The following is a 24,209-nucleotide window of genomic DNA, read 5'->3' on the forward strand; positions in this document are numbered from 1 at the left end:
CTCTGTGAGCTCCACCATGATGTGTTTGTTTCATCTATTCCGTTCATCCATTTTTATGGATCATTTTAGGAATTGATGCAAAAAAAAAAATGGATAGGGATATAAATCTCAGATGGACCACACCACAGGAAAACAAAATCTATACAAATAGATGGACGGCATGGATGACATGCATGATGGTGGGGCCACAGAGCACTGATCACCGGCCATTGGCTGGTGGCAGGGGCAGCAGCTAATCCGTTTCCATTTCCGCGGACGCAGATCGGATACTGACAGGTTGAGTAGCGGGACTCGCTACTGAAGTTATGTCACCAAGTTATGTGGGCTCCATCATGATGTACGTTTTGTATCCACGCCGTCCATCTATTTGGAAATATAATTTTAGATAAGGATCCAAAGAATGAAGCTTGGAAAATAAACTTAAATAGGTCACGGAAGTTTTGGATCAATATGTTTTCACTTCATCCAATCGGGAATGACCTCATGAATGATTTGTATAGCATATAAATATGAGGTGGGCCTTATTTGAAGGCTTTGTTGCTACTAGTATTCAATCCTATACAATACATCGTGACAATCTTCCCGCTAAGAGGAATTGAGGGCCTTATGATGATATTTTAGTTTTTTATTAAGTATTTAGTTTATTTGAATTAAATATAATGATTTTATTTTCATTTAATAAAAAAGAATTTCTTTATAATATAAAACATTTCCAAATGAGAGATAGGGGCAAATGTGTCAAATTGACATATTTCAAACATTTAAGAGGTTTGTTAACAAACAGTTTGTTTTAGATTTAGTACTTGATTTTTAGACTTCAGCCATAATTATCAAACCAGTTTTCTTACTTCAAATTTCAGATTCAGGCTTTAGATTTCAGATTCAGTCTTCAGATTTCAGATTAGGTCTTTAGACTTCAGATTTAACAAACGGGGCCTTTCTCAGTTCATCTGCAAACAACAACATGGAAGGGGAATGGTTAGTGGTAGTATCGGAGGACATAACGGCCAAATAGAAAAATGATGCCATATGGGACCTTTCTAATTAGAAGAAATGGCCCAAAATGGTGGTGGAACATTTCCTTTCACATTATGATGGTCCACTCTTAGTTAACCCCTAATTGCAATTCCATGTGTATCGAGCTGGACTTGAAATGATCTAAATAGCGGTTAGAATTGCTAAACATGCAAATGTCCATTGATCAGAAAAGAGAGGAGACAACTGCTGAGGCAGCTAGCTGAAAACTCCCTGAACTGGGAAACAACCGAAAAAAGCAAAGCAGAAAAAAAGCAGGAAAACAAAAAGAGAACCATCATAACAGCACTAAGACTAAACAGACTGCTCACTACAAAACGCAGCCCAGCCACGTCCCACTAAGCTGCTGGTTGGATAGGATAGGGATGCAACTGATGTTGATGGTGTTGCAGGCCCATTAAATGACGAGATGCTGGACTCTCTTGATCACATGGATCACTAGATGGGAAGCATCTCTAAAGCAACGGTTTTCTTTCTTCCCAAATGGCCCACCAAGCAGCTAGCAGGGTGATTCTCCAAGCCTCGGATCTGCTCTTACCCATAGAAACTCCATGCCAGGCTGCAAGGACGCGATTTGTGGAGCTGGGAAAAGTCCAGGAGACATCAAAAGTAGACAGGATGGTCGACCAAACCTGATTAAAGAAAGGGCAGTGCACGAAGAGGTGGTCCGTCGTCTCTTCATTTGACATACAGTAGACGCAAATGTTGGTTAATGTCATCCCCCTTTTCCTCAGATTATCAATAGTGAGGACTTTTCTCTTCCTTACCAGCCACCCAAAAACAGCAATTTTAGGAAGGACCTTATATTTCCAGACTCTTGCAGTAAACACCTCCTCTGAATTTTCTTTCTTCTCAAGAGATCGGTAAAGGGACTTTCACCAAGAACAGGCCCTTGCTGTCTAAAGACCAGACTAACTTGTTTTGCTGTCCAGGATCTGGATGACAGTTCCCAATCCGCTGAAGAAAAGATTCAACTTCCCAGTCATACAGATTTCCCCTACAGGGCGGAAGCCAGACCACAACATTGCCTTGAACTGAGTAACAATCGGCCACAGTAAGGAGAGGATTTGGGGCTAAGCAATAAATAGCCGGGAACTCCTCGTTTAGGGCATTAGAGCCTGCCCATATATCCTCCCAGAATCGAATTCTGTCCCCTTTCCCTATGGAAAAACGAATGTGACTATATACCTCTTTTTGGGAGAATAAAACCCCTCGCCAAACAGCAGACGCACTATTATACGACGCACCTTTGGTCCACCAGCCTTCAAACAATTGTCCATATTTACATTTAATCAGCCTATTCCATAAGGCCCCTTCTTCTGTTCAAAGTCTCCACCACCACTTGCCGAGGAGGGCACGATTCATAGATTTGAGGTCTCTAATTCCCACACCTCCATCTTGAAAATGTTTGCACACGTCTTTCCAACCGATCAAATGAAATTTCTTCCTCTCCTCGCTATCGTGCCACAGAAAATCCCGCTTGAGCTTATCGAGAATAACTAAGACCTTCACCGTGCATTTGAAAAGGGACATGAAGTATAAGGGAAGATTAGAGAGTGCCACTTTGATCAAAATGAGCCAGCCCCCTAGCGACAGTTACCTGGATTTCCACCTAGCGAGATAGGATTTGAAGCGATCGATGACTTTGTCCCAAAGCACCACCGGGAGCTTGCCACTACATAGGGGGAGCCTGACAAAAGAGTTAGGGAGGGAGCCCAAAGCGCGGCCAAAAAATTCAGCTAACCAACATGTCTCGGTTTCGCTAATGTTAACTCCTATCATCATCGATTTGCTCAATTTTACTTTAAGGCCTGAAACCACTTCAAAGCAACGGATAACGGTACGAAGATTGCCCACTTTATCCCAGTCGGCTTCACTAAACAAGAGAGTGTCGTCTGCATATTGGATATGGGATATGGGCTGCTCCATATCTTTGATCTGGAAGCCTCCTATAATACCATCCGCCTGCCCTTTTCTCAACATACGTGAAAAAGCCTCTACCACAATAAGAAAGAGAAACAGGGATAGTGGATCTCCCTGCCGAAGACCTCTAGAGCTTCTGAAGAAACCTTTGGGAGACCCGTTGATGAGGACCGAGAACATTGCTGAACCGACGCACGCCTTTATCCAAATTAACCATCTGGGACCCAAACCCATCATCTTTAGCATATACAGAAGAAAGTTCCAATCAACATGATCGTAGGCCTTTTCTAAATCGAGAAGATTCCTCTTGACCCGGATTTGTGGCTGGAGTAAAGACATTTAGAGGCCATAAGTGCGCTATCTATAATTTGTCTACCTAGGATGAAAGCACTTTGATGGTGAGATATGATCTTGTCCGTAACCCCTTGGAGACGATTGGCAAGAACTTTTGCGAGGATTTTGTAAGGGCTGCCGAGAAGACTGATTGGCCTAAAGTTGTGAAGAGTGCCAGCCCCCTGCATCTTCGGGATAAGAATGATGAACGTAGCCCCTAACGCATTTGACAATTGGCCTCTTTCATGAAATTCATTAACAAAGGCCAAGATATCCCCCTGCAGCAACTCCCAAAAGTGCTGAAAGAAGAGAATAGGAAAGCCACCGAGACCCAGTGCTTTGTCTCAGCGACTGGACAACATTTTAACCTCATCGGGAGAGAAGGCAGCTTCCAGGGTCGCGGCATCCATCTTTGAAATGCAGTCCATAGGCAAGGAGTCCAGATTGGGCCTGCAGAAGGCATCTGACTTAAGGATATTGGAGAAAAATCTGATGGCCTCTTTTGAAATTTGCTGCTTGTCTTCAATGTGCTCCCCATTTATCGAAAGGCAATTTATCTTATTAACTCTCGCCCTACCGCTCACAATGGCATTGAAAATAGCGAGTATTTTTATCACCTTCCCTTATCCATTTGCACCTAGCCTTTTTCCTCCAAGAAATCTCGTCTTCAAGAACCCTAGCTAAATAATCGTTGACAAGCTCTGCACGTCTGGACCACATATTGCTGTCAATTAGAATGTCTTCACTTGCAGCATCAATGGACTGGATTTGATCCAGGATATCTTCGGTTTCGGCCTGCCGTTTGAATAGAGCATCCAATTTCCAAGCTTTAAGCTTATTCTTGATCAGACTTAGCTTTTTACATAATCTAAATCCTGTGTAACCATCAACCTCCAAATCTTTCCACCAATCAGAAATAAGTTGATCGAATCCCTCAATCTTTAGCCACGAGATATCAAAACGAAATGGCTTCGTGCCCCAGTTTTCCTCTTCCATAGAGAGCACTATCGGCGAGTGGTCAGACGTAGGTCGAGGGAGCGCCAACTGCAAAACATGCGGGGAAGCTTTAGTCTAGTTAGCCAAAACAAGAAACTGATCTAATCTAGTGAGGGAAGGCGGAGAACACTGGTTTGACCAAGTAAATTTGGATTTAGACAGGGGTAGATCCATCAACGCATGTTCGTCTATCTAGTGGGAAAAAGATCGCATCGCAACGAAAACTCTACCAGGCTGAGAACGCTCTTCCGCATACCGTGTAATGTTAAAATCTCCTCTGATACTCCACAGGCCGTAAAAAATTTCCCTAGCTGCGTGTAAATCCTCCCAAAAATCATATCGCCTATCAGCTTGATTAAGACCATAGACCGAAGAAATAAGACAGGAAAAGTTGGAGCCGATCTGATTTAGAACAACAGAAACCGAGAACTCTCCGATCCAACTACGCTCCATCGACCAAATAGCCGCATTCCAGGTGATAAGAATCCCTCCCGCACTACCTACCGCATTTGAGGCCTCCCACTTCACATCGCGAGCTTTCCAAAGGGATTCCATGAGCTTAGCTGAAAAAACTTGGGCCTTAGTTTCCTGAAAGCAAATGATATCTGCTTTGCTTCTTCCCGTGATGTCTTTTATCAGACAACGCTTTTTCTTGGATCCCACCCCTCTAACATTCCAAGAGAGGACTTTCATTTGGAAATCGATCTTCCCCGACGACCACCATCGACGATACCTTCTGTAATTTCCTTGATCGGACCAGGGCTGGACTGAAGACTCTGCAGCTCTTTATTCCTGGTGGGCTTGGGAGAGAATTTTCTTGGAGATTTGGGGCATTGCAGGGGCTTGCCGCAGGCTTTGATGCAGTGAAAAAGGGCCAAGAAATATTCTGGATGGTCTCCGAAAGAGAAGCCCAAGGATCTACTGATGTGTCCCATGGCATCCCTGATCCAACGTTTTTTTTAGATAGAGTCCGCTAGTTTTGCTCTCTCAGCCGCAACCTCCTTATCCGTATCTTGAGGGAGACTACCCATTCTGATCTGGAGCAGCTCAGCATCAATAATGTGACCCCCTTCACAACCTAAAATAAAGCAATCAAAGCAGAATCTGTCATGATCTGGGAATTTGAGGTGGACCGCAGAGAGGTATCAATCATCGAATTGTCACATTCAGTCAAGGGAATGGACGCGACCGACTGGGAGTCCGAGAGGTCTGCATCTCCCAGGGACAGAGAGCGGGGGCAAATCAGACTCTCGCCGCAAAATCTGAACGTCAAGATTCCTGAGAAAGCCGCTAAGAGAGCTCGTAGCTTTCGCGCACTGATTGGAAAAAAGGTGAAGGCCAAAGGGGTAAGTTTAGGTTCAGAGGGGCCTAGTGCGAAGGAGTCGGATCGCCCTTTTGTTCTAGATCGATGGATACGTGACTTGGGGAGACACGAGAGGTCTCCAGATTTGCGCCATCTGTCAAGGGGAGAAGCGCACGCTCGATAAGTGAATCGGGAAGGTCACACGAGCTATCCACGTGGTCTCAATCGAGACCCGATCTCATCTCTGCCGTCCATGTGGATGTAACAGTGTCGTCTAGAATAGCTGCCCGACACGTGTTTAAGTCGCTGGCGCTATTAGTAGCCTTCTGCCCGAGATCATCTACACCCTCCACGTTAGTATCATTTGCGTGATTTTGATGGTTAGGATCATCCGTTCGATCAGATTTCTGGCCTCCACAAGTGGGGCACACAATTTTTGGTTGATCATCATCACCATCATCATCAAAGCCTCATCCCAACTAACTGAGGTCAGCCACACAAATCCTATTCCCACCATTCCACTCTGTCAAGGAAACTAGCATGGATAACATGTGCAAGGTAATTCATGATCCATCATAACCTTGCTCGAGGGGAAGCGGATTGCGTCCGATTAGATCTGTGTGGGGGCCCACCGTGATCTCTGTTTATCCACGCTGTCCATCACTTTTCTCAGATCATTTTTAGGTATGGGCCCACCGTGATGTCTCTGTTAATCCACCCATCCAATCCGCAAGGAAAACATGATTTTGATGGTATGAATGAGTAGGATGTAATACCCTGGTTCTGGTCGTATGAGAATTCACAAACGCTATACCTCCTAACTTCACACAAAAGAAGGGGACATGGATTGGGATCATCCATCTAGTGTGTCCTACAATGGGTGTTTCATAATTCAAAAAACCATACTGAATAGAATCACGGTTCAAGTTCTTGATGCAAATACCTTGCTATTATTCTTCATCATGAAGTGGGAGAGCTTCCATTCAATACAGTGGCTGTTTTGGAAAGAACAAGCTTTACCTCGAGCTTGGACAATGATCTGAAATGAATTTGTTTTAATACTCCTACTGGATTTCATGTCAGCATTGGCAAATTTCAAGTAGGCACCTGCAAGCCGAAAAATAAAAATAAAAAGCATATAACAAAATCTAAATCTCAAAATATTTCTATCTCTTTAGGACTTTGAGGTCTCTAGCAAGAGCTACCACATACAATAGGAACCACGAGTGGAAATGAATCCCTTTTATCTAATTTGACCTTAGTTCTAAGTGCACATTTGGGTGGGCAACTGAATTGACTTGGGAACATTCAGTTCAAACAAGAGGGAATAACAATACTAAACCACACTCCGTAAATTGCATATACGTTCAATGCAATTGCAATTCAGAATCTAGCTCCACAAACATGAATAGAATGAAGGTAATAGCAATTTGGTATTTTCTACTTTTTTGGAAAAATTATTGCAATTCAATTCAACAATACATCGAAATGCATCATAAATTATCAAAGTGGCACCCACTTATGAAGATTGATATTGTCCCTCCCTCCCCCCCTCCCTCATAGAAAGACATTAACCCTTTAATTTCATTTACAACAAAATGACTCTTCCAAGGAGCCCGTGATGACCGAGAAACCCATGCTATACCCACTTCAAGTAGCCCTCAATAATGATCCCAAATAACCTTTCTAAGCTTTAGGCTGGTCTACACTGCTTCCAACTCTTTCTTGGTTTGAGTTGTCAGCTCAGAGCAAACAAAGAAAACGATCTTGTGCTTTCCGAGACCGTCGTTGATACCACATACCCACTGCAGATTTCCTTGGAGGAGCTTAATCCTGTTGCTGTAGCAATCTTTGATGACATCATTTCTCTTGTTAAATGGGCTATCACGAACCCTAGATTCCATACATTAAACTTTTGTGGAGGTTCAACAGCAAAAGTAATAAGGATTTAGGGGCCTATACGAAACTGAAAATGAATATATTACTACTAATTCTATTAATATGAGCTCAAAAGGACTGCATGGTTAACTTTGCTAACGGCTTTAAGCCTCTATCTAGGCCTAAAGGTGGCTTGCAACTAGGGGGCAGTGTTTTAAATAGCGGTAGCATGATGCGTAGCGCTCAACCCTCTATAGCGTGTAGCGTAAATACGTAGCATGTAGTGTAAGCTACGCAATTATTTTATTTTTTAATTTAAAAATAGGACAAATATAATAAATAGTGAAAAAAAAGGAAAAAATATAAAAATGCCTAAAAGATGATTCATTTTATTAATTATAAGCATGTTCAAAAAAATTATCAGTTATCGTTTATCAAAAGCCAATCCACATATATTAGCCAAATCAAATAATTATCACATCAACAACTTTCTAAGCAAACCACTTTAATTAATAATGTCTAATTGAAACCACAAGTCACAATTATGAAAAGAAATAAAAATCCCATAGGTTAAAAGTATCAAGTACAATACAAGTGTCACATTCCTCAACATTAGAAACAAAGAAAACATGAAAAAATAATAAAAAACTAAAATAGTATAAAAAAAAAATATTGTATATATATAGTAAAATATATATATATATATATATATATATATATATATATATATATATATATATATATATTGTAGCTTATGCTACAAACGCTACGTGCTACATAGATGTAGCGTACCCTACGACCCCTATAGCGTACGCTACAGGGGATTTACGCTATTTGGGATGTTACGTAGCACTACGGCCACGCTACGCTACGTAACGTATGCTACCGCTACGCTACAGGCGCTATTTGAAACACTGCTAGGGGGTAAGGCACGTGTGATGCACGTGGAGAGACAAAGGGTGAGAGAAAAACGGAGAGAGATACAGAGGGAAAGGGTGTGGTTACATGCAACACATTCAACAGTGTGCGCCAATCACCACTTTTTCTAGTGTTATGCCCACTCGAGTTTTAGATCTGCCTCATTTTTGGGCTGACACCCTAGCATGAGGTGGAAGATGTCATACAATCATCATGGTGAGCCCCACACAGCCTTTATTGCACAACTCCTTATAGTACTGGTGGACTGAGATACACACAAAGAAGAGGAGAAAGGGCTATGCACACTAAATAATCCGTTGCTTTGTAGGTAATTTTAAGCCATTTAAAGGCTTATTGCAGGTGAAATTTGAACCGTCCATTGGAAAACAACCACATTTTTCAATTCTCAAAATAATCCCTAACATTATTAAAAATGTCTTCCCATGCTCTTTCAATATTTAAAATTCTCCACCCTATCTAAACTATTTCCAGGGGCAAATATGTTTAAATGCTAGTTGTGTTATATATAGTATAGATAGAGGGAGATTGTACTGCAAGGCATATTGAATTGTGACTATGGGAATTGGAAAATGAGCACCCTCCTTCCAAATGTCAAAAGCCTCCTAAGCAGGATTAGGAATGTGGCAAGCCCAATGCATCTATGAAGAAGACATTAGAGCAGTGGATTTTGGCAAAATCAGCTGTCTCAAATTGTCCAGGATGAATCCAAAATATTCTTGCTTTTTTAGTTAGCTAAATATAGAACTTTCTAGCTGTGTATTTTCCAGATACTCTTCCTTATCTAATAGAATTCTTAGTTTACTAAAAAGGCAATAATGTTAGACATTCAGATGGTCAACACAATTTTGGGCAAAATTAAAATTTTCATAATCCAATCAATGGATTTTTCTTGCTGCATTTTTTTATGGTTAGGACCATTTGATGATTCTGGTTTCTAAGTAGATTTTTTTTTTTTTTTTTCGAACCTTCTAATGGATGATCCATGTCAAAGATGACCTTCTTTACACACTACACTTACCAGTGAAAGTTAACAAAACCCAATCATAAAAGTAAATAAAGAGTTCTCTTTTTGAACGGTAATAAACAAATGAAATTTCCATTCCTAAAGAAGCAAAATGCAATAGAACAAAATTCCTCAAGAGCAACAAAAATGCAATTTCATGAACTAAATGCTACAATCGCCGAACCTCACACTCTTCTCCGTCCTTTATATCTAATTACCTTTGACCCGATCATGCCCTCATAAATCTTCAATATCTCCGGAACCTTCGCTTGGTGCTTCATCACATAATTCTCCAAGAACCGCTTCTCACTTGCCACCATAAAGATTTTCACAAACTTTCCATCCTTCTTAATCAGGCCCTTCGAAACCAAAAACTGCCAAAATCTATGCCTGGGCACAATTCTCTTCTCCAAACTAAGTGACAAAAGGTTCGGGTAGTAGACCAAAATGCTTGAAGGATTCCAACCCAACTCCTTGACAAAGAAATTCATACAACTTCTAATCTTCTCCTCTGATATCGCAATGCAGCCCGGGCGCTTACGGAATGCTAACAATATCTCCTCATTTGAACACCCCAAGCTCCTATAGACCTCAAATTTCGTATACCACATCGGACGGCTCAAAGCTGCTATCACACGGACTGCCTCCACGAACATATAGGTTGACGGATTGAACCCCATTTCCTGAACCATCTTCACAATCTCATTAAATCGATCAGACTTCACAATCAACGTCAACGGTTGGCCCATAAGTAATTTCGAAATCTGATGATCTGAGACACCACAATTCTTCAAAATGGCCACATTGGGAACTACAGCCTTCTCCGAACTGAATCGGAACTTCGACCTCTTGAGTGATTTGATTACTAATTTGTGCGTTCCAAAAACGTTAGAAAGGAAATCGAACCACGGTTTTATACGATTTTCGAGACTGGCAGTCAAGATGGCGGGGTCTGAAATGATGATGCTCACTATATCGGATTCGGAAAGGCCCTTTTCTTTGAAGAACTGAATTTTGGGTCTTAAGCTGGATTCAGTTGTGAAGAGGAGTTGTGGGGCATTAGTGATGATGGATTCGATGTGGGTTTTTGGGAATCCATAGGATTTGAGGAATTTGAGGATAGAATCTGGGTCTTTTGGGGTCCTGTGATAGACAGCTTTGGAGGCTGTTAATGCCTTTTCTGGGGAGAGCGCACATGAGCTTTGGAGGTATTGGAGGAGAGAAAAAGGTGGGTTTGTTTTGGAATAGGATTTTAGAAATGGGTTTTGTAGGGATTGGATTTGGAGTGTTTGGATGTTGATTTGGAGGAGCTTTCTGTAACGAAGGAAATGGAACATCTTCTTCTTCTTCTTCTTTTTGGTCAGGAAAAAGGAATGGAATGAAATAAAGGACTGGGATGAAAACTTACAAGTCGTGATCTGTTTTTGCGGTGATGAAAGAATACAAGGCAGTTGAAAACTTCTACATGAGCTACAGCTTCGGTAGCTTTCGGTCGAAGTTGGAAGAGAGGGCAAAAGGACAATGCGGGCCGCGTTTTGCAATCCGAAGGTGATAAGCGGGCCCTCTAGGATTGTGGATTTATGACATAAGATCGACAATTTAGCTGTTTTATAATGAGTTAACGCATGCCACGTGTACAACCTCTGAGTGCCTGCGCATCAAGAGTCGCACTCTGCCAGAGTATCAAACTCAAAAAAAAAAAAAGAAGAAACTTTTGGGAGCCTGTGATTTGTTGTAGTACTTGTAAATTAACTTAATTAAAAATATATTAAAATGGATCACCGTAGAACATCTGCAACTTTTGGATAACCTATATGGAAAACTTTTGAGCCCCGTCACGATTAATGTGTTTTGTAGCATGAGTCCATTTTGACGAAGATCTAAAGTTCAAGTGACCACACGACAGGAAGCAATGGAATCGGGAAGTCGAGGATTAAACCTTTAATAAGGCCCACCATAATACTATTTGAGATTGAACTTATTCATAAGGCCATAAAGACATGAATTGAGAAAACACAAATATAAGGTTGAACTAAAAGTTTTATAGTCCTAAGAAGTTTCAAACGGTAGGCATTCAATTCCTATGCGATGTGATGTGGTTCACTTGAACTTTGGGTCTGTTCACTTTTGGGCTAATGCTTTAAAATTATTTTAAAAGTATGGATATAACACATACATGATAACAGGGCTAACATAGTTTTCGTTTGGAAACATCCGTTAGTAATCGAGTTTTGCAATGTTTTTTCTAGTGAAAATCTGCAACTATTCCAAACATGCGTGAAAGGAAATAATCATGTATTTAATCTAAATAATTATAGTAATTACAGTAAGTTAAACAGGAATCCCCTCCAACCTAAATTACTGTGATCCCTTCTGAGAATACTCACTCAATGCAATGCTTTCTATTCTCTGTAGGAAAGTCCTCCAAACACCAACACAATCACCACTCTTTCTCCGTTTTCTTCAAATCCAATTTCCCAAATCAATATCCTCCCAAATCTCAAACTGCACAACCGAACAGCCCTCCTCCCTCACCCTCTCCTACCTCATCAACACATGTGGCCTCTCCCCCCAAGCAGCCCTCTCAGCCTCCCAAAAGGTCCACCTCAAATCCACCCAAAAACCAGATTCTGTCCTTCAATTCCTCAAAAACCATGGATTCAACAACACCCACATCGCAAATCTCATCGCCTTTCGTCCCCGCTTCCTACTCGCAAATGTCGAGTCCACCCTTCAACCCAAAATCCAATTCTTCCAATCTTTGGGCCTCTCTGATCCAGAGCTCGCCGAACTCATCGCCTCCAATCCACACATGCTTTATCAGAGCCTTAAATTCCAACTCATCCCATCCGTCAGTTTCCTCCGGAGTCTTCTCGAAACCAATGAGAATGTAGTGAAAGCATTAAAGCGGTCGAGATGGCTGTTCTCGTCCGACCTCAATAAGACGATGAGGCCCAACATCAATTTCTTGAGAGAACTCGGTGTGCCCAATTCACGAATTGCGAAAATGGTCATGACCCAGCCAAGAACTCTGATGCAGAAGTTGGATTCGTTGAGGGAAATCACTGAAAGGGTTGCCGCATTTGGCTTCGAAAGAGGGTCCTTACTGTTCATGTGGGCGATCCATGCCATGTGCTCGTTGAGCAAGTCAACGTGGGCTGCAAAGGTCAAGCTGTTAAAGAGCCTTGGTTGGTCAGAGGAGAATGTTTTCGACGCATTTAGGCGGGTCCCGATGTATATGATGTGCTCGGAGAAGAAGATAAGGAGCGGGATGGATTTCTTTGGGAAGAAGATGCAATGGGAGCCGTCTTTGATTTCGCAACGTCCAAAGCTTCTGATGTATAGTATGAAGAAGAGGGTGATTCCAAGAAGCAGAGTTTGGGAGATTTTGAAATGCAAGGAGTTGGCGAAGGAGGAAGAGCTGATTAAAATGTTGGATTTGAAGGAGGACAGGTTCTTGAATAAGTATGTGACGAAATATGAACAGGAAATTCCGTATTTGATGAAAGTGTATGAAGGCAAGCTCGAATTTAAGTGGTTGGATGCCAAAGGCAGTCAGATTCGAAATCCGTGTGATGTCGTTCGGCGGTGATGGTGATCTTCTCTTTAGTCGTGCTGTTTCTTATACTTCTTGTTTGTAGTTTGTCTTTTTTTCCCCTGTCAAGATGTGGGTTTTCTGCCATTTGGTTACTGATTCTAGTTCGATTTGCTAATCTGCAATGCAATTTTCATAGTTTTTTAAAAAAAAAAATTTTTTAAATTTTTTAATTTATTTATTTATTGTGAAACATGTAGTTAACGGACTTTGGGATTAGCATGAATCAAATGTATTCTAGTGATTGAGAATGACACAGGGAAATAGTTGAAATTTCAGCTTATTTGTGTTTTTCTAAGTTTTCAATTTTGATTGCTCTATGTGCATGGTAAAATGCCCATGCGAAAACGTTTCTGAGGTTATGATTTATCTGTCATTTTTACTAATAAAAGGCATTGATTCTATCTGTAATTTATCCATGCTTGACCGCATTGCAGCTCAATTAATTCTTCATGGTTGGAAATTCGTGTGTTCGATATCAACAAAGCAAAATAATAGTAATGTGCTTGTCACGGGATAGTGGGGAAATCCTTCGCATATGACTTAGATACATCATTAGGTATTGTAAGTGAGAGAGAGGCCTTGCTGCCATGATAGAGGAAGAATCAGCCATGTCGCTCCAACTCCCAACTCTTTCTATTGAGGGAAAAGAGTATTGGCTCCTGCAGATCTAATCTTGGCCTTTGTGGAAGGGGTGTGGCTTGTTGAAGTCTAAAGCATACTTGCTTGTTCTCTTCTTCAATTCATTCTCATTTCTCATGCTTTAGGGGTCATTTGGCTCAGTGGAATTTTATAAGGGGTCATGAATGTGTTTCCGATAAACAGATTCGTAGTGAAAAGATTCTGTTTATAACATTTGGGTCCATTCTCAGGAATCCAACTTTTTGTGTTCAGATATTTGGAATGGAGGGGAGGGGAGAGGAGATGAGTGGTAATGCAGGGGCATTTTCACACTAGGCTCGAGTGGGGTAGCTTGTGGGATGCAGGGACACACTCGGGGTGGGTAACCCATGTGATTTGGGGCTCACGGGGGAGGTCTCGTGTTCGAGACTCCTCACCAGAGGTGATTAATGCACATTTCACACGGGGCTCGAGTGGGGTAGCCCGTGGGATGCGGGGACACACTCGAGGTGGGCAGCTCATGTGATTTGCGGGCCATGAAGGGGGTTCGGCCGAGGTCCTAAACCCATGAGATGTGGGGCCTGGGATATGAGATAAAGGGATTAATTCGCCATACTCAAACAATTTGAGCTTTTAGATAAAGTGGTTAATTGTCCTGCATCAAGTGGATTTTTTGTCCTTCTCAAAAGTATGGCCATTCAATGGGAATCCATTTCCTGAAGTTCTGCACCCATCTTAATGACGGGGATCATAGAAGTCACAAATTTTGGAGAATTAACTTCCCATGAGATTCATTTGCAAACCGTTTCCCAAGACCCAAATACGAATTTGGCCCCTCATTGATGGAATCCAGATTTTTCAATTTCATGTTAAATTAAAACTTTAAGGGAATATTTAGAATAATTTGTTGATTGGGATCGTGTGTGAGAGAAACAGTGGTAGCGAGTTTGATTCCTAAGCTTTTCTTTTTGGATTTTATTTAAAGCCTAATTGACGGGGGGGAGTAACTCAATGCAAGTTGACTTGACGAGTCTTCCCAAGTCATGGCCAGAACCAATTTTCTTACGACTCGGCTATAAATCTTGCCAAGTTGAGTTGATTCAGTTGAGTCTTGAGTTGAGTCAGTAAGTTTTAGAACATTGGAATAGAGTAGTATCAATTTCTCTACATGGCTTTGAGTAGAAAGTATACTGCCCTGATGGCACTAAATGAACCTCTTGATTAGTACACTGGTTTGAATACACAAGGATTATTGGAAGAAGCTTCTTCCTGAAGATACCGTTGTAACGCAATCCAGTGGATCGCTTCCATTTGAGTGCATTTATGGCCGATCCAGTTTGATTTGATGCATCAAACTGCATCACTATCCTTCTAACTCAAAGCAAAATCATCCATTTCATTCTGAGCTGAATAATCTGACTTGAGCAAACGAAACTTGTATTTTGGAGAGATCTCTGTAGTTTTTGGGTTGCCTAGTACTAAGCCTTGAAATGGTCATTGTCCCTTTTTTTTTCTCATTAGTTTCATGTTCTGCTTGTAGCTTCTTTGTCGACGGGTAGTCGTTCATGTAACTCATTAGGTCCACGATTCTGTCAATTGATCTGTACCATTAAACTAATAGCACTTTAATTGGTGATCCAATGGTAAAAGATGGAAGTGTTTTTTACCATCAGACTCGTCCTCCATTCGTCTGGTATGTCATCGTGGGCCACATCTTTGATCTTCTCTAACCAATTCCAAAACCAGCTTATCCTTTAGTTGCTCTCAATTCGCTTCTTCAAGCTCGGGTCAAATTGCTACAAATGTACTCGACCTTTTCTAGGTTTTCAGCAATGTCCCTGAACAAGCTCACATCATCTTGCAGGATGATGTTCAAGTTCTCTAGTGGATTTGAGCTAGTGCATGGGCCATGATTTCTCTCTTGTTGGAATTAGATGTGAAAAGGAGAATATTAATTTGTCTAAGCCATTGTTCAAGCGCCTAAAAACTCTATTTGACTCGATATTCAGCCAGTTCAGATTGATTCCGAGTGGACTGGACTGGATATGTAATCATTAGGTTAAGAAGAGTTTAGGTCAATACTAGGTATTTAGAATATGGCAAGTATGTAAAAAAATGGCTTATTTTGACACAAAAGTTGCATATAGTAAGTTGATTACACTGAATGCTTTTTCATGAGGTCAGACATTAAAATATCACCTCCCACTTTTTCTTTTTCTTTTTTGAAAGGTGTCAAATATCACCTCCCACTTCGATTTTTATTTATTTATTTATTTATTTATCAAAAAGTCAATCAGTTGGCTAGTGACTTGGTTTGAGTCGTCCCGAGTCAACCGAGTTGGCAAGCTGACTAGACTGATCTCACCAAGTGAAGACCCAGTCTTGCTCAACAGCTAGTTTCTTAGTGACTCGCCTCGAAGTCTCAGTTGAGTTGACTCGGCTGAGTCTCGAGTTGAGTCACTGAGTTTTAAACAATGGTCTAACCTTGTATTCACACCTACACAATTCATGCATATGTCATAAGAGGTTTGCAACAATATGCATATGTACAGCGTGTTGCTATAAGCTACATCAAGGTTTTGGCAGCTTCATTTGGGTTCATGTATTAGTTATCAACACCGTTTATATGATGGCCTCAAAATGTAACCTAGATTGGATTGTTTCAACCCCTTGACTGTTTAACTACCTTCCTTTGAACATGGATCATCTCCTTATTTGTTGCTTCAATGTTGTGAATCGTTGAAACATGACCTTAGATCCAACGGCTATAGACCCCATGTATTCTATAACAATATGTTGAGAAGTATTGTAGCAAAATTCATGTTGTAAAGTACTATGTAGATTGACTCAAGTCAAGAGCAGGTAATTTAAACCAGGGATATGGCATGTGGGACGTCCGTGGAGTGACCTCGCGAGGGGAGAGAGATTTAGAGGGAGAGAAAAGGTGAGAGGTGGAGGTACCATGTTGTAAACATACAATCAACTTCATCCATCAGGTTCAATACTCAATGTTAGGTCCTGAGATTTTTTATTTTTTTTATTTTTTTTTAAAAAAACAGCTAGATCCACAACTCAGATGGGCCACACCACATGGAACAGTGGGAATGCCATGTGGTGTATCTTTCATCAAACCTGTTAATTAGCTTTAGCTCACCAGGATGAAGGGAAGAAACAAAAATCAGCCTAATAAAAAACTCAAACGGGCCACACAATATGAACATCACGGTTTCAGGAGCAAGTTTACATTGTTCCAGTTGGTGTCCTCATTTGAGAATTTAATCAGGCTTATCTTTTGTATGGCTCAAATAATGGTTCTCACCTGATGGACGGAGTGGATTTTACATATATAACATGGTGGTCCTTGCGAAGCTTAAGCATTTTATGCATGATGCTTAATGTGGGCTACATGCAAAGGAGAAGAGAAGTGGCTATGCATAAAGAGAAGTGAAAGGGAATGGTTCAATTGAAGCCATTGCTCATGCAGTAAAATTGCAACCATTCCTTGCAACCAACAACATTTTTATGATAAATTTACCTTCTCGTAACAAATCTTGTGAAAACTAATTCATCATCATCATAGGCTTATCCGAACTAATTGGGGTCGGCTATGCATTAAAAGAAGTGAAAGGGAGTGGTTCAATCTAAGCCATTGCTTATGCGGTAAAATCTCAACCGTTCCTTGCCAACCAGCTACATTTTTATTATGAATTTTACATTCTCTTAAGTAATCATGTGAAAACTAATCATTATCATCATTAAAACCTTATCCCAACTAACTGTCTACTACATTAATCCTTCTATATCATTCCACTCTATCAAGGACCACAACTTTACACCATCAGTCTTCAAGTCTTTTCTTACTACCTCTGCCCATGTCCTTTTGGGCCCTGACCTTGTTCTTTTAGAGCATTCAACTTATACCTACTCACTTCTAGCTGGTGTCATTTATGTTACATGATCAAACTATCTAAGTATGCTTTCCCTAATCTTATTACCCATATTGGTGCTACTCCTAAATTCCCTTGAATTCATTCATTTCCAATTCTATGCTTCCTTGTCTTCATACTAATCCATCTCAACATCCTAATTTCAACTACATGTCCTATGTACAAGTTGTTCCTCAACTCCCAATATTTTGTCCCATAAAGCATGGTTGGTCTTACAGCCATCCTATAAAATTCTCCTTTTAGTTTGAGTGGTAGACAATCACATTAAACTCCAGAGGCACATATCCATTTCTTCCACCTCGCTTGGAATCTATAGTAACATCCTTCTCAATTTCTCTACTCATGAATTATTGACCCAAGATATCAAAAGTAGTTATTTTGGGAAACTTCTTTTTCAGCAATCTTCACTAATTCCATGTTCCTATTGTGACTAAAATTGCACTCTATATACTCTATTTGTTCAACTAATTTTAAATCCTTTAGATTCTAAAGCATCCCTTTATAAATCTAGCTTTGTGCTTACTCCCTCCCTTGTTGTGTCAATCAAAACTGTGTCATCAATAAACAATATACACCAAGAGATCTCTTCCTGCAAATGCCTCGTTAACTCATCTCTTCGCTTACATTTGTTACGAGTACCTCACACATATCCTTAATCATGTTAGTATATGCTCCTGAACCTCATTTCTTTGCCAACACTCACCAAATTAACTCATCATCGTTGGAGCACAACAACTAGCAATGACACATGTCAACTCGTTATGAGAGATCCAAACCAATCATCAAACACTTGATGTGTTAGTGAACCCATCTGCCAGCCCTTCCTTTTTCTTCTCTCTCTTCACTTACTTGAGCTGGGTTTGTGCACAAATGTATTTTAGATTTTGAAAGTCTTACCATATTTTTACAAAAGATTAAGCAAAGAATATAAATATAATGGGATTTTCAAAATCCTTATAGTTTTAATATTTTGTGATTTTATCATAAAACTATGGTAATCCTATCGTGAAAATCTCGTATTTTTTAGTTAAATGTTTGTTATTTCATTATATGCATGTACACGCATACAATTTAAAAATATTTTTAATTTTTTTAATAAATATTCTTTTAAGATTTATATTTCAACCTCAAAAACCTAAAGTCTTAAATTCTCTCAAAGTTTTCCCAAACCAAGAAATCACCGAGAATGATCTTTACTACGGGAGCACATTCTGCTGAGCCAAAGGATTGAATCCTCAATCTGCTCACTTGGTTGTACTTGATTTGATGACTGTTGGCCCGTTCTTAATGGTCCACATTTTTCGATGCATGTGGTCCATTAGATGAGTGGACTGGGCTAGTTTTGTGCCAGGTCTTTTGAGATGGGGCCTACTCAAAATAAAATACCCTCAATCTTCCACATTTGGCATGTCTGCCTACACTTGTGGGTAAGATTAGCAAGCCTCTCTTTCAAGAATAGCTGAAATGATGCATGTTCTTTTTCTCAATCCTTTCCATTATAGGGCCATGTCAGTAGGCTTTCACATTCCCATCTCTCAAGTGAATGCTATGTCTGTAGGTATAATGGCCATGAAAGCGCAGTTAACATCCGTTTTCTCGAAGGGAATTAATCTTCAATAATTGCTATCATGGAGAAGAGAGCCATTTGGGTTCTTGGGGCTCTAAAATTGGAACCATTAAAAAAAAAAAAAAAAAAAAAACTATCATTCAAAAGCTTTCCTATAATGGCAATTAGAGATTACCAATATAACTACACCATTTTCCTCCTCCGTGACTCGATTGCTTGCAATTACAGTGGTATTGGAGCACAACCCAACTTGTACACATGTTTTCTCGTGTTGTTGTTGCAATCCATCCGTGACTCGATTGCTTGCAATTACAGTGGTATTGGAGCACAACCCAACTTGTACATATGTTTTCTCTTGTGTTGTTGTTGCAATCCATCACATGAAATTATTGATTTTGAGCCTCTATTGCAAGCCAAACACACATTTTGAAGCATCATGTTCCCCTTTCTCTTAAAGATCTATTTGCATCTATTGGCTTGATTTTTATCTCATGGATTTATCCAAGTTTCAAATTTAAATTGTAGGTAATGGCAACTAAATTCCAATCCTTCAGACATTTAACCTACTTTTCTGTTGTGATAGATGCCTTGTATTCTGCAGAATAGTGCAGAGAGTCATAGATATAGCCCCAATGGGGGGTGTGGGAGCTTGGCCCCCCCTTTTGGGTTAAATAGGGTATAAAAATTGTTTATGGGGGTCGAATTATAAGAAACTCTTTCTAGTTTTTCATGCTAGAAATTTATTAGGGTTGTAATCCTTTTGAGAAATTAGTGTTTTCAACAGGGGTTCATCCGTGAAGTAGGTACGACACTGACCCACATAAATCCATTGTATTTTCTGCGTATTTGGTTTTCTTTATTGTATCAGTTTGTTTTATCATAGTTTCAAATTAAAATTAAGGGCAAAGGCATGTAAATGTGTTAAATGCATATCCATAACACATTGAGAGCACATCTCAAGTCAACAAACTGAAGGTAAAAGCACATAAATACCTACTATTGAGGCATTTAGTCCACTTCTATTATAAAACTCTAGGGAAATGCACCCGAATACAAATCTTTAAGGCATTTAGCCCACATTTCATGTTGAAACACGAGGTTAAGGTGTTTAAATGCTTGAGTAATTTAGCTAGCTTTTCAAGTTAAAACTATAAGCAAATGTACTTAAATGCCTGTCCACATGGTGTTTAGCCACTTGTAAGTTAGAATTTAAGTAATAGCATGTAAATGCCTATCTTTAAGGCATTTAGCCGACTTTTTTGCTTACCTTTTTCTTTTAAAACCATAGATAAAGGCACCTAAATGCCTATCTTTGAGGCTTTTGCCTAGTTATCAATTTAAAATGGTAAGTAAAAAGGCACCTCAATGCCCTTCTTTTGGGGATTTTGCTTGCTTTTGAAGTTAAAATAAAAAAGTAAAGCCACCTAAATGTGTAGGTAAAGACAAGTGAATGCCTTTCCATCTATTTTAAACCACTTTAAAGTTAAAACTCTAGGTAGAGGCACCTGAACTCCCCTTCTTTAGGCATTTAGTGTGCTTTTCAAGTTCAACCTTTATATACAGGTTACTTGAATGCAAATCCTTGACGATTTATCCAATTTTCTTTTTCAAGTTAAAATTCCACCAGGCAAGGGAACTAAATACCCATCCTTAAGCCATTTACCTTTTTTTAAAAAAGAAAAAAAAGAAAAAAGAAAAAAAGAGCTGTAGGTAAATGCACCTAAATGCATATCCTCAAAGAATTTAGTCTACTTCAAAAATTAAAAATCTAAGAAAGGCATATAAATGCCCATTTTTGAGGCATTTAACCAACTTTTCAAGTTACAATGACAGTAAAAGCACCTTAATGCCTACCCTTAGGGCCTGTTTGGTTCCCTGATTACAATAGTAATGTATTGTAATGTGTGGTAAATAAGTAATGATAATCATTACTATGGTGGTTGGAAGTAAAACAGGTTAGTGGCTTATATGCAATACTACTCTTTCACTCCACTTCCAAATGTAAAGTACTTTCCTTGGTTAGATACACTTGGATGTAATTTCGTTTCTCCACACCTGTCCATCCATTTTGCAATATCATTTCAGGGCATGTCCTAAAAAATGAGGAAGATCAAACACTCAAGTGAATCACACTGCTAGCGTTCAATCCCGACTGCTAGTTGTGGTATGGTACATTTTCGCTTTGGATTTGCTTTTTTTTTTTTTTTTCATTCCATAAAATGATCATGCAAGATAGATGAAGGGCATGGATAAAACACATACATTTTGCCACATTCAGATGGGACCTTAGTGAAGTTGCCAACATCTTACATGTAACTTTCCACTGGTTTTACTAATGTAAGTAATAAATCTTAATTTCGGTTGAATTACAAGTAATTACAAAAAATCAAACAGGCCCAAAATGCACATTATTAAAGGTTTCAACTGTAGGCATTTCCCTACTCACTTTTCCTGTTGCGGAGCCCACCTGAGTTTTGGATCTGCCTCTTTTTTTGAGCTCATATCCTAACATGATCTGGAAAAATGGATGAACATAGTGGATTTCTCACAAAAATCACAGTGGCCCCACCCAACTTCCCACTTGACCCAACCCATTGTCACCTCTGATCCAGCCCATCCCCATCAAGTGTGGGACCCCGCTGACAAGCCCAGCCCAAAATGCATCAGTGGTGGTCATGGTGTATTCGAATATGGGCCCCACTCCAGGCCATAGGATGAGTTCGCCAGGCTTATCTCATGGACCCCATATAAAAGTCATGATTTTGCACGTGCGCTAGGGATGCACATGTACATCCAATTTGCCTTCTCCATCCAACGGGAGCCTATGTAATCCATGGGCCCACCCTGATGTCTGTGTTATATCGAGTCAGTCCGTTGGGCTTTCACATGCTAGGACGTATGGCTGAAAGTCAGGTGGGTTCAACCCAACTGACCCGACATTGGGTTGGGCTTGGGCAGGATGTATGGGGTTCGGTCTCGGGCTTGGGCTATACAAACACTAACCCGATAAAACTTGGGTTGGTATCAGGTTGAGGTCTCGGGTTGCCCGACCCAACTCGAACCCGATCGATATATATAAGTTTCTTGTAAATTATAATTGAGCGTGTTGAAGGCATGTAAAATTCCAATGCCATCAGGTTTCATCGGTCCATGTTCTCTCCCAAATAGATTGTGCGCTACCCAACATGACTTTTAAAGGAGTAGTTGTTATCTATTTTAGCTTCTTTGTTTAGAAAAAAAAATGATCTTCTTTAAAATAAATAATTATATATATATATATTTATAATTAATAAAATTATAAGTACAAAAAATAAGCTGTATACTGAAAATATAATAGACTAATGTAATAACAAAAATATAATAGACTAATATAATAATAATATTATTAGCATATATCCATCCGAACCACCCAGTCAACCTTACTGAGCCCGCTTGGGTTGAGAATTCCCAACCTAAGGTTTACTTAGGGTTGAGGTTTAGGAACCTTGGTTGTGCTAGGGTTGAACACCAACCCAACCCAACCCGCCCTACTTCGACGTGAGCTGAAAAACCACTCACGTTCAAAACTCATGTGAGCTGCATCGTAAGAAACAGTGGGGATTAATGCCCACCGTTGAAACTTGGCGAAGCTCACGCAAGTTTTGGATCAAGCTTATATAAGTGTTTTCCCTTCATCTTACTGGGAATAAGCTTACAAACGGTTTGGATGTCGTATAAATGTCACGGTGGGCCCAGGACAGTTCCAGAATTGGGTGCTTCCATGGCTATGTGGACCCACGGTGATATGTGTTTTATCCACACCGTCCATCCATTTTAACAGATCATTGTAAGGCATGATACCAAAACAAGGCAGGTTCTAAGGCTCAAGTGGGCCACACCAGAGGAAGCAGTGGTGATAATGACAATACCGTTGAAACCTCCCTATGGCCCACCGTGATGTTTATGTGCCATCCAACCTGTATGTAACGTCACATATACCTGAACGAAGGGAAATACAAATATCAGCTTTGGTGAGAAACTTTTGTGGGCCTAAGAAGTTTTCAACGGTCGTCATTCAATCACTCTGATATCCTGTGGTGTGGCTTATTTGGATTACAAAGGATGGACGGAGTCGGTAAAACATAGACTTCACGGTGGGAGACGGATTGGCTACTCCCCCTGACACCAGCCCGGCAGGGTGATGTGTTTGTTTCATCCATTCCGGTCACCCATTTTTACGAATCATTTTAGGGATCTATACAAAAAATGATAGGAATATAAATCTCATGTGGACCACACCACGGGAAAACAATAATGATTGGATATCCACCATTAAAATCCTCCTAAGGCCCACTGTACTGTTTATTTGACATCCAATCTGTTGATTAGGTCATACAGACTCAGTTGAAGGTAAAAGAAATAAAATAGATCAGCTTGGTCTAAAACTTTTATGGCCCCTAAAAAGTTTTTAACGGTCAACGTTCATTCAAAACACGTTTCCTGTAATGTGATCCACTTGAGATTCGGATATATTTCATTTTTGGTCTCATATTATAAAATGATCTAGAAAAATAGATAGACGGCATGGATGAAACACATACATCATGGCGGGGCCCACAGAGCACCGGCCACCATCCATTGGCAGGTGACCGGGGGAGTACCCAATTGTAGTGTATTTTATACTTTTAAAGCCTTATTTACATATTACATTTGTTTCTGAGGGAAGGATAATCTATTACATTGACAACAGCAATTTTTAAGTAGGGAAAATGAGATAGACTTTACAGGCATTACATGATGCATGTGTTTTATCCATGCCATTCATTCATTTCGACGGATTATTCTAGGATACATCTCCAAAATTAAGACACATTCAAAGCTCAAGTGAACCATACCATAGGAAGAGCATTTAAATTATAGTTCAATCTTCACTATTTTATGTAGTGTGGTTCAATTAAACTTTGGATCCGCCTCATTTTTAGTCCCATGCTTTAAACTGACATGTAGTAATGAATGGATGGAGTGGATATAACACATATATCATGATAGGTCCCGCCAATGTTGACTTTGAGTTATAATGAAATCTGATT

General features: G+C 40.1%; 2 protein-coding genes across 4 annotated transcripts; one reads left to right on the plus strand and one right to left on the minus strand.

Moving 5' to 3' along the window:
• Positions 1–606: 606 nt before the first annotated feature.
• LOC131227385 (transcription termination factor MTERF5, chloroplastic-like) lies at positions 607–11,227 on the minus strand. Of its 3 annotated transcripts, none has more exons than XM_058223177.1 (3): positions 9,629–11,124; positions 6,534–6,629; positions 607–950 (listed from the first exon to the last, which is right to left on the minus strand). In XM_058223177.1, the coding sequence occupies exons 1-3, from the start codon at positions 10,745–10,747 to the stop codon at positions 942–944; spliced, it is 1,224 nt and encodes a 407-aa protein (XP_058079160.1). In that variant the 5' UTR covers positions 10,748–11,124; the 3' UTR covers positions 607–941. The 3 variants fall into 3 exon arrangements, with proteins under 3 accessions (XP_058079160.1, XP_058079158.1, XP_058079159.1); XM_058223175.1 differs by lacking the exon at positions 607–950 and adding an exon at positions 3,865–4,335 and having other exon boundaries at positions 9,629–11,227; XM_058223176.1 differs by lacking the exon at positions 607–950 and adding an exon at positions 4,193–6,461.
• Positions 11,228–11,796: 569 nt separating this feature from the next.
• On the plus strand, positions 11,797–13,141 carry LOC131227600 (transcription termination factor MTERF2, chloroplastic-like). The gene has a single exon (XM_058223405.1). It carries the CDS (start codon positions 11,806–11,808, stop codon positions 13,000–13,002), a length of 1,197 nt encoding a protein of 398 aa, XP_058079388.1. The 5' UTR covers positions 11,797–11,805; the 3' UTR covers positions 13,003–13,141.
• The last annotated feature ends 11,068 nt before the right edge of the window (positions 13,142–24,209 follow it).

Source organism: Magnolia sinica, chromosome 15 (assembly GCF_029962835.1).
Source record: "Magnolia sinica isolate HGM2019 chromosome 15, MsV1, whole genome shotgun sequence".
Classification (NCBI taxonomy): Eukaryota; Viridiplantae; Streptophyta; class Magnoliopsida; order Magnoliales; family Magnoliaceae; genus Magnolia; species Magnolia sinica.